This window comes from Panulirus ornatus, chromosome 23 (assembly GCF_036320965.1).
Source record: "Panulirus ornatus isolate Po-2019 chromosome 23, ASM3632096v1, whole genome shotgun sequence".
In the NCBI taxonomy this organism is placed as follows: Eukaryota; Metazoa; Arthropoda; class Malacostraca; order Decapoda; family Palinuridae; genus Panulirus; species Panulirus ornatus.
Genome location: NC_092246.1, coordinates 15,532,053 through 15,546,507, shown reverse-complemented (window position 1 = coordinate 15,546,507; position 14,455 = coordinate 15,532,053). Strand labels below are relative to the sequence as shown.

At 46.9% G+C, this 14,455-nt stretch overlaps 1 protein-coding gene across 1 annotated transcript in view; it reads right to left on the bottom strand.

Moving 5' to 3' along the window:
* Window positions 1-14,455, bottom strand: part of LOC139756819 (uncharacterized) — a 387,051-nt gene that overhangs the window by 246,362 nt on the left and 126,234 nt on the right. The window contains exons 9-10 of the mRNA XM_071676636.1: window positions 8,194-8,303; window positions 4,687-4,927 (exon numbers count right to left, since the gene is read on the bottom strand). Of these exons, the coding sequence (XP_071532737.1) occupies window positions 4,687-4,927; window positions 8,194-8,303 (351 nt within the window). The remainder of the gene's footprint in view (window positions 1-4,686; window positions 4,928-8,193; window positions 8,304-14,455) is intronic.

Below are 14,455 nucleotides of genomic sequence, written 5' to 3'. Positions count from 1 at the left end.
AAGCACGCATGCTCATTGAGGCATTCATAAAGCACGCATGCTCATTGAGGCATTCATAAAGCACGCATGCTCACTGAGACACTTATAAAGCACGCATGCTCATTGAGGCATTCATAAAGCACGCATGCTCACTGAGGCACTTATAAAGCACGCATGCTCACTGAGGCACTTATAAAGCACGCATGCTCACTGAGGCACTTATAAAGCACGCATGCTCACTGAGGCATTTATAAAGCACGCATGCTCACTGAGGCATTTATAAAGCACGCATGCTCACTGAGGCATTCATAAAGCACGAATGCTCACTGAGGCACTTATAAAGCACGCATGCTCACTGAGGCACTTATAAAGCACGCATGTTCACTGAGGCACTTATAAAGCACGCATGTTCACTGAGGCATTCATAAAGCACGAATGCTCACTGAGGCATTCATAAAGCACGCATGCTCACTGAGGCATTTATAAAGCACGCATGCTCACTGAGGCACTTATAAAGCACGCATGTTCACTGAGGCACTTATAAAGCACGCATGCTCACTGAGGCACTTATAAAGCACGCATGCTCACTAAGGTACTTATAAAGCACGCATGCTCACTGAGGCACTTATAAAGCACGCATGCTCACTAAGGTACTTATAAAGCACGCATGCTCACTGAGGCACTTATAAAGCAAGCATGCTCATTTAAACTTTATGTGTTCAAAAGCTCTTACGTAAATTCTCTGACAAAAGTAATACATGAAAAATCATGTCCATTCATAACTTCAGACACATTGACAAACCTCGTAGACACTTGGACAACTTACGTGCACTTAAACCCACATATACTTAAAACGTCACTTTTATCTATAAATGCCTTTTCTATAACTTTGCTACACTTATACACTAGTGCACTTATCATACGCCAGGTGCACTTATTTATTTTAAGTTAGCAGAGACGGCCACTCCCTATGGGATAGACGAACAGCTGGGTTGACTGTGGACCCACTGCCGCAACCGGGATTCGAACCTATACACTTGACCATGGGTGGCCCGCGAATGCGTCACGGTCAGAAACACTAACCGCTACACCACGGAGGTCCGTGATGGCGTACTGAGAAACTCATACGCACTTATAGATCCCAGATACGCCGACAATCGCACTTACACTTATAACATGATGAACTAGAAGTGCACTTATAATTCCAAGTAAAGAACACCTTTCCGTACACCCAGACACTGAAATCGCAACACTCGAACGTCAAGATACTAACAACACAATACTCTTCCATACATTCATATACTGACATCAGAACCCCTTTCTATACACACACAAGCTGACATCAGAACCCCTTTCTACACACCCTACAAGCTGACATCAGTTCATCTTATACACCCCGAACACTGACATCAGAACACCTTTCTATATACCCCAAACGCTGACAGCACATATCATACACCCCACACACTGACAACACAACATCTTATACACCCCACACGCTGACAGCACACCTAATACACCCACACGCTGACAGCACACCTCATACACCCACACGCTGACAGCACAACACCTTCCCGTACACCCAGACATTGACCCTCTCCCCCAACCATACAGTCACATCAGAGAGCCACCATCGCCCTCGACAAGACAGATAGATCCCCAGGTGGTTAAGTCTTTAAGGTCGCTAACTCCATATTCTGGGGGAACATGTATCTGGGGGATACATAGTGATACAACGGACACATGCTGGGGAGAATGTATCCAGGGTGATACATACAGAACAAGCGGATACATACTGAGGAACATAAGTACCTGGGCTGATACATATCCCAGCGGACACATGCTGGGAGCATATGTATCTGGAGGATACATAATAACCCAGCGGACACATGCTGGGTGCATATGTATCTAGAGGATACATAATAACCCAGCAGACACATGCTGGGAGCATATGTATCAGGATGATACATAATCCAGCAGACACATGCTGGGAGCATATGTATCAGGAAGACACATAATCCAGCAGACACATGCTGGGAGCATATGTATCTGGAGTCGTGATACACGATGATGCAGTGGCAGGTGGGGAGGGCGCCCCGCACGCGCACGGTGACACATGGGTATGAGGTGGGCGGGCAGGCAGGTGTATTGCGAACCCCAGAGAGCACCTCCATATCCAGCTAAGTGAGTCTGGCACTAAAGTCTGGTTATGCTGCTGAAGGAGAGGTGGGTATAGTGCAGGAGGGTGTGTGTGTGTGTGGGGCGGGGGGGAACACAGGTGCTAGGGAGGAAAGACGACGGAAGGGGAGGAGGACGGTGGGGGATGTAACAGCAAGAGTTATCACTTTTGATATATATATATATATATATATATATATATATATATATATATATATATATATATATATATATATATATATACCCTACCAACCCGAACAGCACCATCCGGTAACGCCTGTTTACCAGTGGCGTCTTCGCTACGTCTCTTCCTTGTCTGACTGTTCTACGTCTTCTGTCTCATTCTTGTATCTCCCCTGACGATGGGATCACTACACGAAAATGCACTTGGGAACTTATCATATTTCACTTTCCTGTGGCTGTATGCATATGTTACAAATCACCGAGCACACACCATCAAGTTAATCATACTGAATTCTAATAACACGACACTATGCTGCATTTACCCAACACACACACACACACACACACACACACACTATATCAAAGCCCAGAACCATACCATAGAGAATTTCCTATCCCCTAAACCATGCCATAGCCCATTCCAACGATAATCATCGATCACGTGAGCAAAACACCCCGTACCACACGGATTTATGAAGCCATATAAACCAAACTTTACCCCCGTAAATCATACATATTATATAGCAAACACACACACACACACACACACACACACACACACACACAAGCCGTTTACCATCGCCATGGACGAAGGGATAACTGAATCCTAAACTACATCATTAACTTGATAATTGACAAATTCACAACAAACTAAGCTGCATAACCAACGAACAGAAAATTACCAAAATGACTTAACGTAATAGCTGGACTTCCTTCAACGACCAAAACCCTCCTACCCACATATGGAGTGCAGCCACGGATGGATTGGTTTGTTAGAGGCAACTACCCACCCCTCAAAATACCCTGGCAGACAAGGTCGTTATGAGGGGGGGGGGGGGACGACAAACTGCTTCCTATGAAAGCCTTGGGTAAAATTAGGAAGGCAGTAACTTCATTATCAACCCTTGTTAACAATCATCTCCCTCCCCCTAAAATCAGATTGGCCCTAATCATCATCGATTCGAATCCCCTAAGGCGAATCGCCTAATTATACCAGAAGTCTTGAGGTGACGCGGGGCTATCGAGGGCTTTGAAGGCCGTCTACACACACACACACACACACACACATACACACACAAACACACTGGGTTTCTTTCATGATGACAGTTGCCTGAAGGCGAGCGTCAACCCTCGTTTATCTCCTCGCTCCCGTTCCTCTTACCCAAGTCGAGGGGGTGTTCATGCACTGTGGTCTCTTCCAGTCCACATGCACACGTACACCCACAAAAGATGTTATTACCCCACAAATCCGGGCATTTTCTATCGTAAATTTTAAACTTTTAAGCTCATTTTTCTTCCCTTCCTCCGCGCAAGTCGGATTTGGGCCCGAACGCTGCTTATGAGCGTAACGCTTCGCACACATGGTATATACACATAAACACACATATATACACTCATACATACCTATAAATACTCATAAAACATTAGTGAAGTATTAGCCACAAATCTACCACTGACATAAACAGGACAAACATGAAAAGTTCACTTAAATCCACCATCCGGTCATCACTTGCCCCGCCTGTAGCTTTGGTCTAACCGTCCATAGCCCAAAACGTTGTCAAATATTATGATCTCTTAAGACATTTATAAATACATCGGTACATTACCTCCTGTAATATCGTCCTGTATTTACCGGGGGCCCCAATTAACATGTGATCACTGACTGCCTACACAATCGAACAGCCACAAATGAAAAGAATAAGAAAAAGAAATGTATTTAATAATCGACCAGTAACTCAAACCGTTTATGTAAGCGAGGCGACCATGACGCAGTGTTGCCAAAACGTCTACACAATGCATAGCCAGGCTCGAGTTCCGCACCGCCCCTCGCGCTGTGATTGGTTGCTCCCAGTGGCCCACTAGAGCTTGAGCACGTAACAATGGCACTGTCGTTGGTTTGACCCATAAGGGTCAAGGTCAAAGGTCCAATAGGTCATGGGATCGAATACTCTTGCTCATGGGTTTAATGGCAATGTCCAAGTTCCAGCCTAACACGTGAGTCAGGACATGATGTAATATCTATACGAAACACAAACATTACAAAGGCTTTCACATTAATGTGCCCCAGACCCGAAAATGGCCTGCAACTGTATTATCCAACGAATACAACTGTATTCTGAAAAGCAACGTACTTCAAGCCAACACAATCGCATGTGAAATGAAATACGCATAGGCTTTAATTCCTGTGGATTATGATGGTCGATGACTGACCGTAGAAAAGCCGAAACGGTATACAAGACAAGAGTGTCGAAACGAAACGTTCTTGTACCGTTGGAAGGAAACGAGATGAGCGCGGTTGAAGACGGACGGGACAGGGGGAGGAAGAAAACGGGAACACAACCTTACCTTTCGTGACCAGGCATTCCTCAGTGTCCGACTTGTAGGTGGCGAACCTCCTCGACATCCTGGTGGGGATCTGGAGGGCGTTCTGGACGTAGTAGTCCGCCATGTACCGCACCGACGTCAACTCGACGTCGCCTACCAGGGTGGTGAAGCCGTCCTTCCTCTTCCTGAAGCTGAGGGCCGAGACCCTCCTGAAGACGCTGACGCCAGCCTGGTCCCGCAGCGCCGACAGGTAGATGTGCAGCTGGAGGAGGGAGGGAGGGATGAAAACGGTGCGAGTGGAGTGGTAGAAAAGGGGAAGCTACTGAGCCCACCTCCCCGAAGACCCCCTCCCCCCCTAAGTGTGTGTGTATGGGGGAGGGAGGGGTTATGTACAGAGCCATTCTCCAAGACCCCAGAGTGTGTCTGGGGTCATGTACAGAGCCATCCTCTACTAAGACCCCAGAGTGTGTATGGGGGTCATGTGCAGAGCCATCCTCTACTAAGACCCCAGAGTGTGTATGGGGTCATGTGCAGAGCCATCCTCTTCTCAGACCCCAGAGTGTGTATGGGGTCATGTGCAGAGCCATCCTCTACTAAGACCCCAGAGTGTGTATGGGGGTCATGTGCAGAGCCATCCTCTTCTCAGACCCCAGAGAGTGAATGGGGTCATGTGCAGAGGAATCCTCTTCTAAGACCCCAGAGTGTGTATGGGGTCATGTGCAGAGGAATCCTCTTCTAAGACCCCAGAGTGTGTATGGGGGTCATGTCCATCCCCCAAAAATAACCCCAGAGTGTTGTACAAGTACATAAGTTCCCATGCACTACACCAGTGAAAGTCTTGGTGTGTACTACACTTTAAGTAAACCTGGTGTGGTACACTATACAAACTCCAAGGGCACTTTACGGCTATGGGCGCCCTAATAACCCCAGGCACACTTACAAACCTCATATACACTTACAAACAATGCAAGGACTTACATAAGTCTTAAGTGTACTTCGAAACCCCACTATTAACATTCATACTTCGCTTACGCACTTATCAGTCTTGATGCACTTACGTTCACTTTAGAAGACTCGGATACACTTAATAAGTCTTAAGTTCACTTGTAACTTAGGTAGAGCTAAGAGCCCCTCAGAGAGTTAAGCTCATTAGCACGACGGTACGACCCTTAAGCACGACGTACGACCCTTGAGCACGACGGCACGATCCCTGGATATAACGAGCCAGGCCTTTGACCTACTTCTGAGGTGTAAAGTCAAATGCCAGGCCGTTATACCAAAGGGTCGTGCCGTCGTGCTTAAGGGTCGTACACCCGCCTCAAGGGCCGTACAGCCGTACTCAAGGGTCGTACACCCGTGCTCAAGGGTCGTAAAACCGCCTCAAAGGTCGCACACCCTTGCTCAAGGGTCGAACAACTGCCTCAAGGGTCGTACGCCTGTGCTCAAGGGTCGTACAACCGCCTCAAGGGACGTACACCCGTGCTCAAGGGTCGTACAACCGCCCCAAGGGCCGTACCCCCGTGCTTAGGGGTCGTACGACGGCCGTACACCCGTGCTCAAGGGTCGTACACCCTGTGCTCAAGGGTCGTGCACCCGTGCTCAAGGATCGTACACCCGTGCTCAAGGGTCGTACAACCGCTTCAAGGGTCGTACACCCGTGCTCAAGGGTCGTACACCCGTGCTCAAGGTTAGTACAACCGCCTCAAGGGTCGTACACCCGTGCTCAAGGGTCGTACAACCGCCTCAAGTGTCGTACACCCGTGCTCAAGGGTCGTACAACCGCCTCAAGGGCCGTACACCCGTGCTTAAGGGTCGTACAACCGCCTCAAGGGTCGTACACCCGTGCTCAAGGGTCGTACAACCACCTCAAGGGCCGTACACCCTTGCTCAAGGGTCGCACAACCGCCTCAAGGGTCGTACACCCGTGCTCAAGGGTCGTACAACCGCCTCAAGGGTCGTACACCCGTGCTCAAGGGTCGCACAATCGCCTCAAGGGCCGTACACCCGTGCTTAAGGGCCGTGCACCCGTGCTTAAGGGTCGTACAACCGCCTTAAGGGCCATACACCCGTGCTCAAGGGTCATACAACCGCCTCAATGGCCGTACACCCGTGCTCAAGGGGTCGTACAACCGCCTTAAGAGTCGTACAACCGCCTCAAGTGTCGTACACCCGTGCTCAAGGGTCGTACAACCGCCTCAAGGGTCGAACATCCGTGCTCAAGGGTCGTACAACCGCCTCAAGGGTCGTACACCCGTGCTCAAGGGTCGCACAACCGCCTCAAGGGCCGTACACCAGTGCGTAAGGGCCGTACACCCGTGCTCAAGGGTCGCACAACCGCCTTAAGGGTCGTACACCCGTGCTCAAGGGTCGTACAACCGCCTCAAGGATCGTACACCCGTGCTCAAGGGTCGTACAACCGCCTCAAGGGCCGTACACCCGTGCTCAAGGGTCGTACAACCGCCTCAAGGGTCGTACACCCGTGCTCAATGGTCGTACAACCGCCTCAAGGGTCGTACACCCGTGCTCAAGGGTCGCACACCCGTGCTTAAGGGCCGTACACCCGTGCTCAAGGGTCGTACAACCGCCTTAAGGGCCGTACACCCGTGCGCAAGGGTCGTACAACCGCCTCGAGGGCCGTACACCCGTGCTTAAGGGCCGTCCACCCGTGCTCAAGGGTCGCACAACCGCCTCAAGGGTCGCACAACCGCCTCAAGGGCCGTACACCCGTGCTCAAGGGTCGTACACACCCGTGCTCAAGGGTCGTACAACCGCCTCAAGGGTCGTACACATGTGCTCAAGGGTCGCACAACCGCCTCAAGGGCCGTACACCCGTGCTTAAGGGTCGTACACCCGTGCTCAAGGGTAGTACAACCGCCTCAAGGGTCGCACACCCGTGCTCAAGGGTCGTACAACCGCCTCAAGGGTCGTACACCCGTGCTCAAGGGTCGCACAACCGCCTCAAGGGCCGTACACCCGTGCTTAAGGGCCGTACACCCGTGCTCAAGGGCCGTACAACCGCCTCAAGGGCCGTACACCCGTGCTCAAGGGTCGTACAACCGCCTCAAGGGTCGTACACCCGTGCTTAAGGGTCGTACAACCGCCTCAAGTGTCGTACACCCGTGCTCAAGGGTCGTACAACCGCCTCAAGGGTCGTACACCCGTGCTCAAGGGTCGCACAACCGTCTCAAGGGCCGTACACCCGTGCTTAAGGGTCGTACAACCGCCTCAAGGGTCGTGCACCCGTGCTCAAGGGTCGTAAAACCGCCTCAAGGGTCGTGCACCCGTGTTCAAGGGTCGTACAACCGCCTCAAGGGTCGTACACCCGTGCTCAAGGGTCGCACAACCGCCTCAAGGGCCGTACACCCGTGCTTAAGGGTCGTACAACCGCCTCAAGGGTCGTGCACCCGTGCTCAAGGGTCGTAAAACCGCCTCAAGGGTCGTGCACCCGTGTTCAAGGGTCGTACAACCGCCTCAAGGGTCGTGCACCCGTACTCCAAGGGTAAAAAAGAGGGTCTGGCCTGGGTTTACCTGAGCCAGCATCCTGCTGGAGATGTTAGCGTACAGGTTGGAGTCGTGATCCTCGAGGTCCACCTCGAACTCCAGGTCCAGCAGACACAACTCCAGCCGCACTATACTGCCTGGAGGAACATGGACATAAGTGGGGGAACGAAAGTAAATTGGAGGTAAGTATAAGTAGGGGAAATGAATTAAATTGGACGTAAGTATAGGTGGGGTAAGTGAATCAAATTGGACGTAAGTATAAGTGGGGGAAACTGAATTAACTTGGACATAAGTATAAGTGGGGGAACTACATTAACTACGTATCAATTAAGTATATTGTGTTCCGTTCTTTCTACAACTACGTAGCCTTGCATGAACAACTGAACGAACTATGATGTTGGTAGCATTTCTATACAACGAAGTACAATGAACTCGGTATCTTTTCTATACAACGAACAATCAGGTTATCATTTCTATACAACGAACAAATAGGTTATCATTTCTATACAACGAACAATCAGGTTATTTCTGTACAACGAACAATTAGGTTATCATTTCTATACCACGAACAATTAACTTGGTTAACATTTCAACACAACGAACAAGAAGGTTGATATTTCTGTACAACGAGCGATTTGGCTGGTATCAACCACTGTTCAACTGCTAATTCAATCTCCTGAAATTGCCTTCTAAGCCACCTATTCTCGATCCATCCACCATCTCATTACGTAACCAAATACGTACTGACACACATCTCTCTCCGCAGACACACACAAGAAAAAACGAGTGAAATATATATATATATATATATATATATATATATATATATATATAACATACAAACCTCTAACAGCCAGGATCGAACCCGGGACCCCTGTGCAAGAGGCAGGCATGCTAACCGCTAGGCTAAGCGACTGTATAATAGGAAACAACTATTCGAAATACTAAGTACTCGAATACCCTTCGTCTCACAATGGTGAGCAACGGGGTCTATACAGTCCCATAGCCTAGCGGTTGGCATGCCTGCCTCTTGCACAGGGGTCCCAGGTTCGATCCTGGCTGTTGGAGGTTTGTATGTTCTATGAAGGTGCGTGTTCATATGCACTTTATTCGTATTCATATACCTCCGCGTTGTACAGTTAGGTTCGGTAAAACGCTATCAGCTGGCTATGTGCGTCTGTTCGGAAAAAACCGGTATAGACCCCGTTGCTCACCATTGTGAGACGAAGGGTATTCGAGTACTTAGTATTTCGAATAGTTGTTTCCTATTATACAGTCCCATAGCCTAGCGGTTAGCATGCCTGCCTCTTGCACAGGGGTCCCGGGTTCGATCCTGGCTGATGGAGCTTTGTATGTTCTATGAAGGTGCGCGTTCATATGCACTTTATTCGTGTATATATATATATATATATATATATATATATATATATAAATATCTTTCTTTCTTTCATACTATTCGCCAGTTCCCGCATTAGCGAGGTAGCGTTAAGAACAGAAGACTGGGCCTTTGAGGGAATATCCTCACCTGGCCCCCTTCTCTGTTCCTTCTTTTGGAAAATTAAAAAAAAAAAAATGAGAGGGGAGGATTTCCAGCCCCCCGCTCCCTTCCCTTTTAGTCGCCTTCTACGACACGCAGGGAATACGTGGGAAGTATTCTTTCTCCCCTATCCCCAGGGATAGTATATATATATATATATATATATATATATATATATATATATATATATATATATATATATATATATATATATATTATTATCATTATTATTTTGCTTTGTCGCTGTCTCCCGCGTTTGCGAGGTAGCGCAAGGAAACAGACGAAAGAAAGGGCCCAACCCACCCCCATACACATGTATATACATACACGTCCACACACGCAAATATACATACCCATACATCTCAATGTACACATATATATACACACACAGACACCTACATATATACACATGCACACAATTCACACTGTCTGCCTTTATTCATTCCCATCGCCACCTCGCCACACATGGAATAACATCCCCCTCCCCCTCATGTGTGCGAGGTAGCGCTAGGAAAAGTCAACAAAGGCCCCATTCGTTCACACTCAGTCTCTAGCTGTCATGCAATAATGCCCGAAACCACAGCTCCCTTTCCACATCCAGGCCCCACACAACTTCCCATGGTTTACCCCAGACGCTTGACATGCCCTGATTCAATCCACTGACGTGCTAGCACGTCAACCCCGGTATACCACATCGATCCAATTCACTCTATTCCTTGCCCGCCTTTCACCCTCCTGCATGTTCAGGCCCCGATCACACAAAATCTTTTTCACTCCATCTTTCCACCTCCAATTTGGTCTCCCACTTCTCGTTCCCTCCACCACATATATCCTCTTGGTCAATCTTTCCTCACTCATTCTCTCCGTGTGCCCAAACCATTTCAAAACACCCTCTTCTGCTCTCTCAACCACGCTCTCTTTATTTCCACACATCTCTCTTACCCTTACATTACTTACTCGATCAAACCACCTCACACCACATATTGTCCTCAAACATCTCATTTCCAGCTCATCCACCCTCCTGCGCACTACTCTATCAATAGCCCACGCCTCGCAACCATACAACATTGTTGGAACCACTATTCCTTCAAACATACCCATTTTTGCTTTCAGAGATACTGTTCTCGACTTCCAAACATTCTTCAAGGTTTCCAGGATTTTCGCCACCTCCCCCACCCCATGATTCACTTCCGCTTCCATGGTTCCATCCGCTGCCAGATCCACTCCCAGATATCTAAAACACTTTACTTCCTCCAGTTTTTCTCCATTCAAACTTAGCTCCCAATTAACTTAACCCTCAACCCTACTGTACCTAATAACCTTGCTCTTATTCACATTTACTCTTAACTTTCTCTTTCACACACTTTACCAAACTCAGTCACCAGCTTCTGTAGTTTCTCACATTAATCAGCCACCAGCGCTCTATCATCACCGAACAACAACTGACTCACTTCCCAAGCTCTCTTATCCCCAACAGACTGCATACTTGCCCCTGTTTCCAAATCTCTTGCATTCACCTCCCTAACAACCCCATCCATAAACAAATTAAACAACCATGGAGACATCACACGCCCCTGCCGCAAACCTACATTCACTGAGAACCAATCACTTTCCTCTCTTCCTACACGTACACATGCCTTACATCCTCGATAAAAACTTTTCACTGCTTCTAACAACTTGCCTCCCACACCATATATTCTTAGTACCTTCCACAGAGCATCTCTATCAACTCTATCATATGCCTTCTCCAGATCCATAAATGCTACATACAAATCCATTTGCTTTTCTAAGTATTTCTCACATACATTCTTCAAAGCAAACACCTGATCCACACATCCTCTACCACCTCTGAAACCACATTGCTCTTCCCCAATCTGATGCTCTGTACATGACTTCACCCTCTCAATCAATACCCTCCCATATAATTTACCAGGAATACTCAACAAACTTATACCTCTGTAATTTGAGCACTCACTCTTATCCCCTTTGCCTTTGTACAATGGCACTATGCACGCATTCCGCCAATCCTCAGGCACCTCACCATGAATCATACATACATTAAATAACCTTACCAACCAGTCAACAATACAGTCACCCACTTTTTTAATAAATTCCACTGCAATACCATCCAAACCTGCTGCCTTGCCGGCTTTCATCTTCCGCAAAGCTTCTACTACCTCTTCTCTGTTTACCAAATCATTTTCCCTAACCCTCTCACTTTGCACACCACCTCGACCAAAACACCCTATATCTGCCACTCTATCATCAAACACATTCAACAAACCTTCAAAATACTCACTCCATCTCCTTCTCACATCACCACTACTTGTGATCACCTCCCCATAAGCCCCCTTCACTGGAGTTCCCATTTTCTCCCTTGTCTTAAGCACTTTATTTACCTCCTTCCAGAACATCTTTTTATTCTCCCTAAAATTTAATGATATTCTCTCAACCCAACTCTCATTTGCCCTCTTTTTCACCTCTTGCACCTTTCTCTTGACCTGTCTCTTTCTTTTATACATCTCCCACTCATTTGCATTCTTTCCCTGCAAAAATCGTCCAAATGGCTCTCTCTTCTCTTACACTAATAATCTTACTTCTTCATCCCACCACTCACTACCCTTTCTAATCAACCCATCTCCCACGCTTCTCATGCCACAAGCATCTTTTGCGCAAGCCATTTCTGCTTCCCTAAATACATCCCATTCCTCCCCCACTCCCCTTACCTCCTTTGTTCTCACCTTTTTCCATTCTGTACTCAGTCTCTTCTGGTACTTCCTCACACAAGTCTCCTTCCCAAGCTCACTTACTCTCAGCACCCCTCTTCACCCCAACATTCTCTCTTCTTTTCTGAAAACCCCCACAACTCTTCACCTTCGCCTCCACAAGATAATGATTGGACATCCCTCCAGTTGCACCTCAGCACATTAACATCCAAATGTCTCTCTTTCGCGAGCCTGTCAATTAACACGTAATCCAATAACGCTCTCTGGCCATCTCTCCTACTTACATACGTATACTTATGTATATCTCGCTTTATATATATATATATATATATATATATATATATATATATATATATATATATATATATATATATATTGGAAAGGATCACAATTTTGCGCGTGATCAAGATATTCCTATGAGACCACGGGGAAAATGAAACACGTGTTTCATTTTCCCCGTGGACTCATAGGATATATATATATATATATATATATATATATATATATATATATATATATATATATATATATTCCCTGCGTGTTGTAAAAGGCGACTGAAAGGGGATGGAGCGGGTGGCTGGAAATCCTCCCTTCTCGTTTTTTTCAATTTTCCAAAAGAAGGAACAGAGAAGGGGGCCAGGTGAGGATATTCCCTCATAGGCCCAGTCCTCTGTTCTTAACGCTACCTCGCTAATGCGGGAAATGGCGAATAGTACGAAAGAAAAAAGAATATATATATATATATAATATATATATATACATATATATATATATATATATATATATATATATATATATATATATATATATATATATATCTTTTCTTTTCTTTTAAACTATTCGCCATTTCCCGCGTTAGCGAGGTAGCATTAAGAACAGAGGACTGGGCCTTTGAGGGAATACCTTCACCTGGCCCAATTCTCTGTTCCTTCTTTTGGAAAATTGAAAAAAACGAGAGGGGAGGATTTCCAGCCACCCGCTCCATCCCCTTTTAGTCGCCTTTTACGACACGCAGGGAATACGTGGGAAGTATTCTTAATCCCCTATCTCCAGGGATAATATATATATATATATATATATATATATATATATATATATATATATATATATATATATATATATATATATATATTTATATATATATATATATATATATATATATATATATATATATATATATATATATATATATATATATATATATATATATATATATATTTACACGTAGGTAACTCACGGATCTCCATAAAACATACGATATTCAAGGGTAAATGACCTGGAAACGTGGGTAGGGACGTGGGAGGAGAGGGGCTATGTTAAAGCCTAGACGACCGGGATAGAGGCTATGTTAAAAGGCGGAGACGACCCACCGGGCCAGAGGCTGTGTTAAGAACGAACAGCAAAGCCAAGCCAGAGGCTGTTTAAACACCAGACGATCAGCCAGGCCACAGGCTATGTTAACAATGAAGAGCCAGCCAGGCCAGAGGCTGTGTTAACAACGAACAGCCAGCCAGGCCAGAGGCTGTGTTAACAACGAACAGCAAGCCAGGCCAAAGACTGTGCTAACACCAGACGACCAGTCAGGCCAGAGGCTATGTTAACAACGAACAGCCAACCAGGCTAGAGGCTGTGTTAACACCCAGCCAGGCCAGAGGCTGTGTTAACACCCAGCCAGGCCAGAGGCTGTGTTAACACCCAGCCAGGCCATAGGCTGTGTTAACAACGAACAGCAAGCCAGGCCAGAGGCTGTGTTAACACCAGACGACCAGCCAGGCTGGAAGCACAGTGTGGTCCACTACCCCCAATACTCCCCACATCACCGAGATTTGAAGCTAGTTTCTTCGCCAATTTCCAGCAGTCAGACATGTCGTGTCCATGAGGGCCTTGTGAACATCTAGCATCGGCAACACACACACACACACACACACAGTCCGCTCCTCTACACCCAACCCAGGTTGATGACAACTCGTCATGCTCTTCCCGACACCTTTACCGAGGTACACAAGTGTAGTGGGGGTGTGTGGGG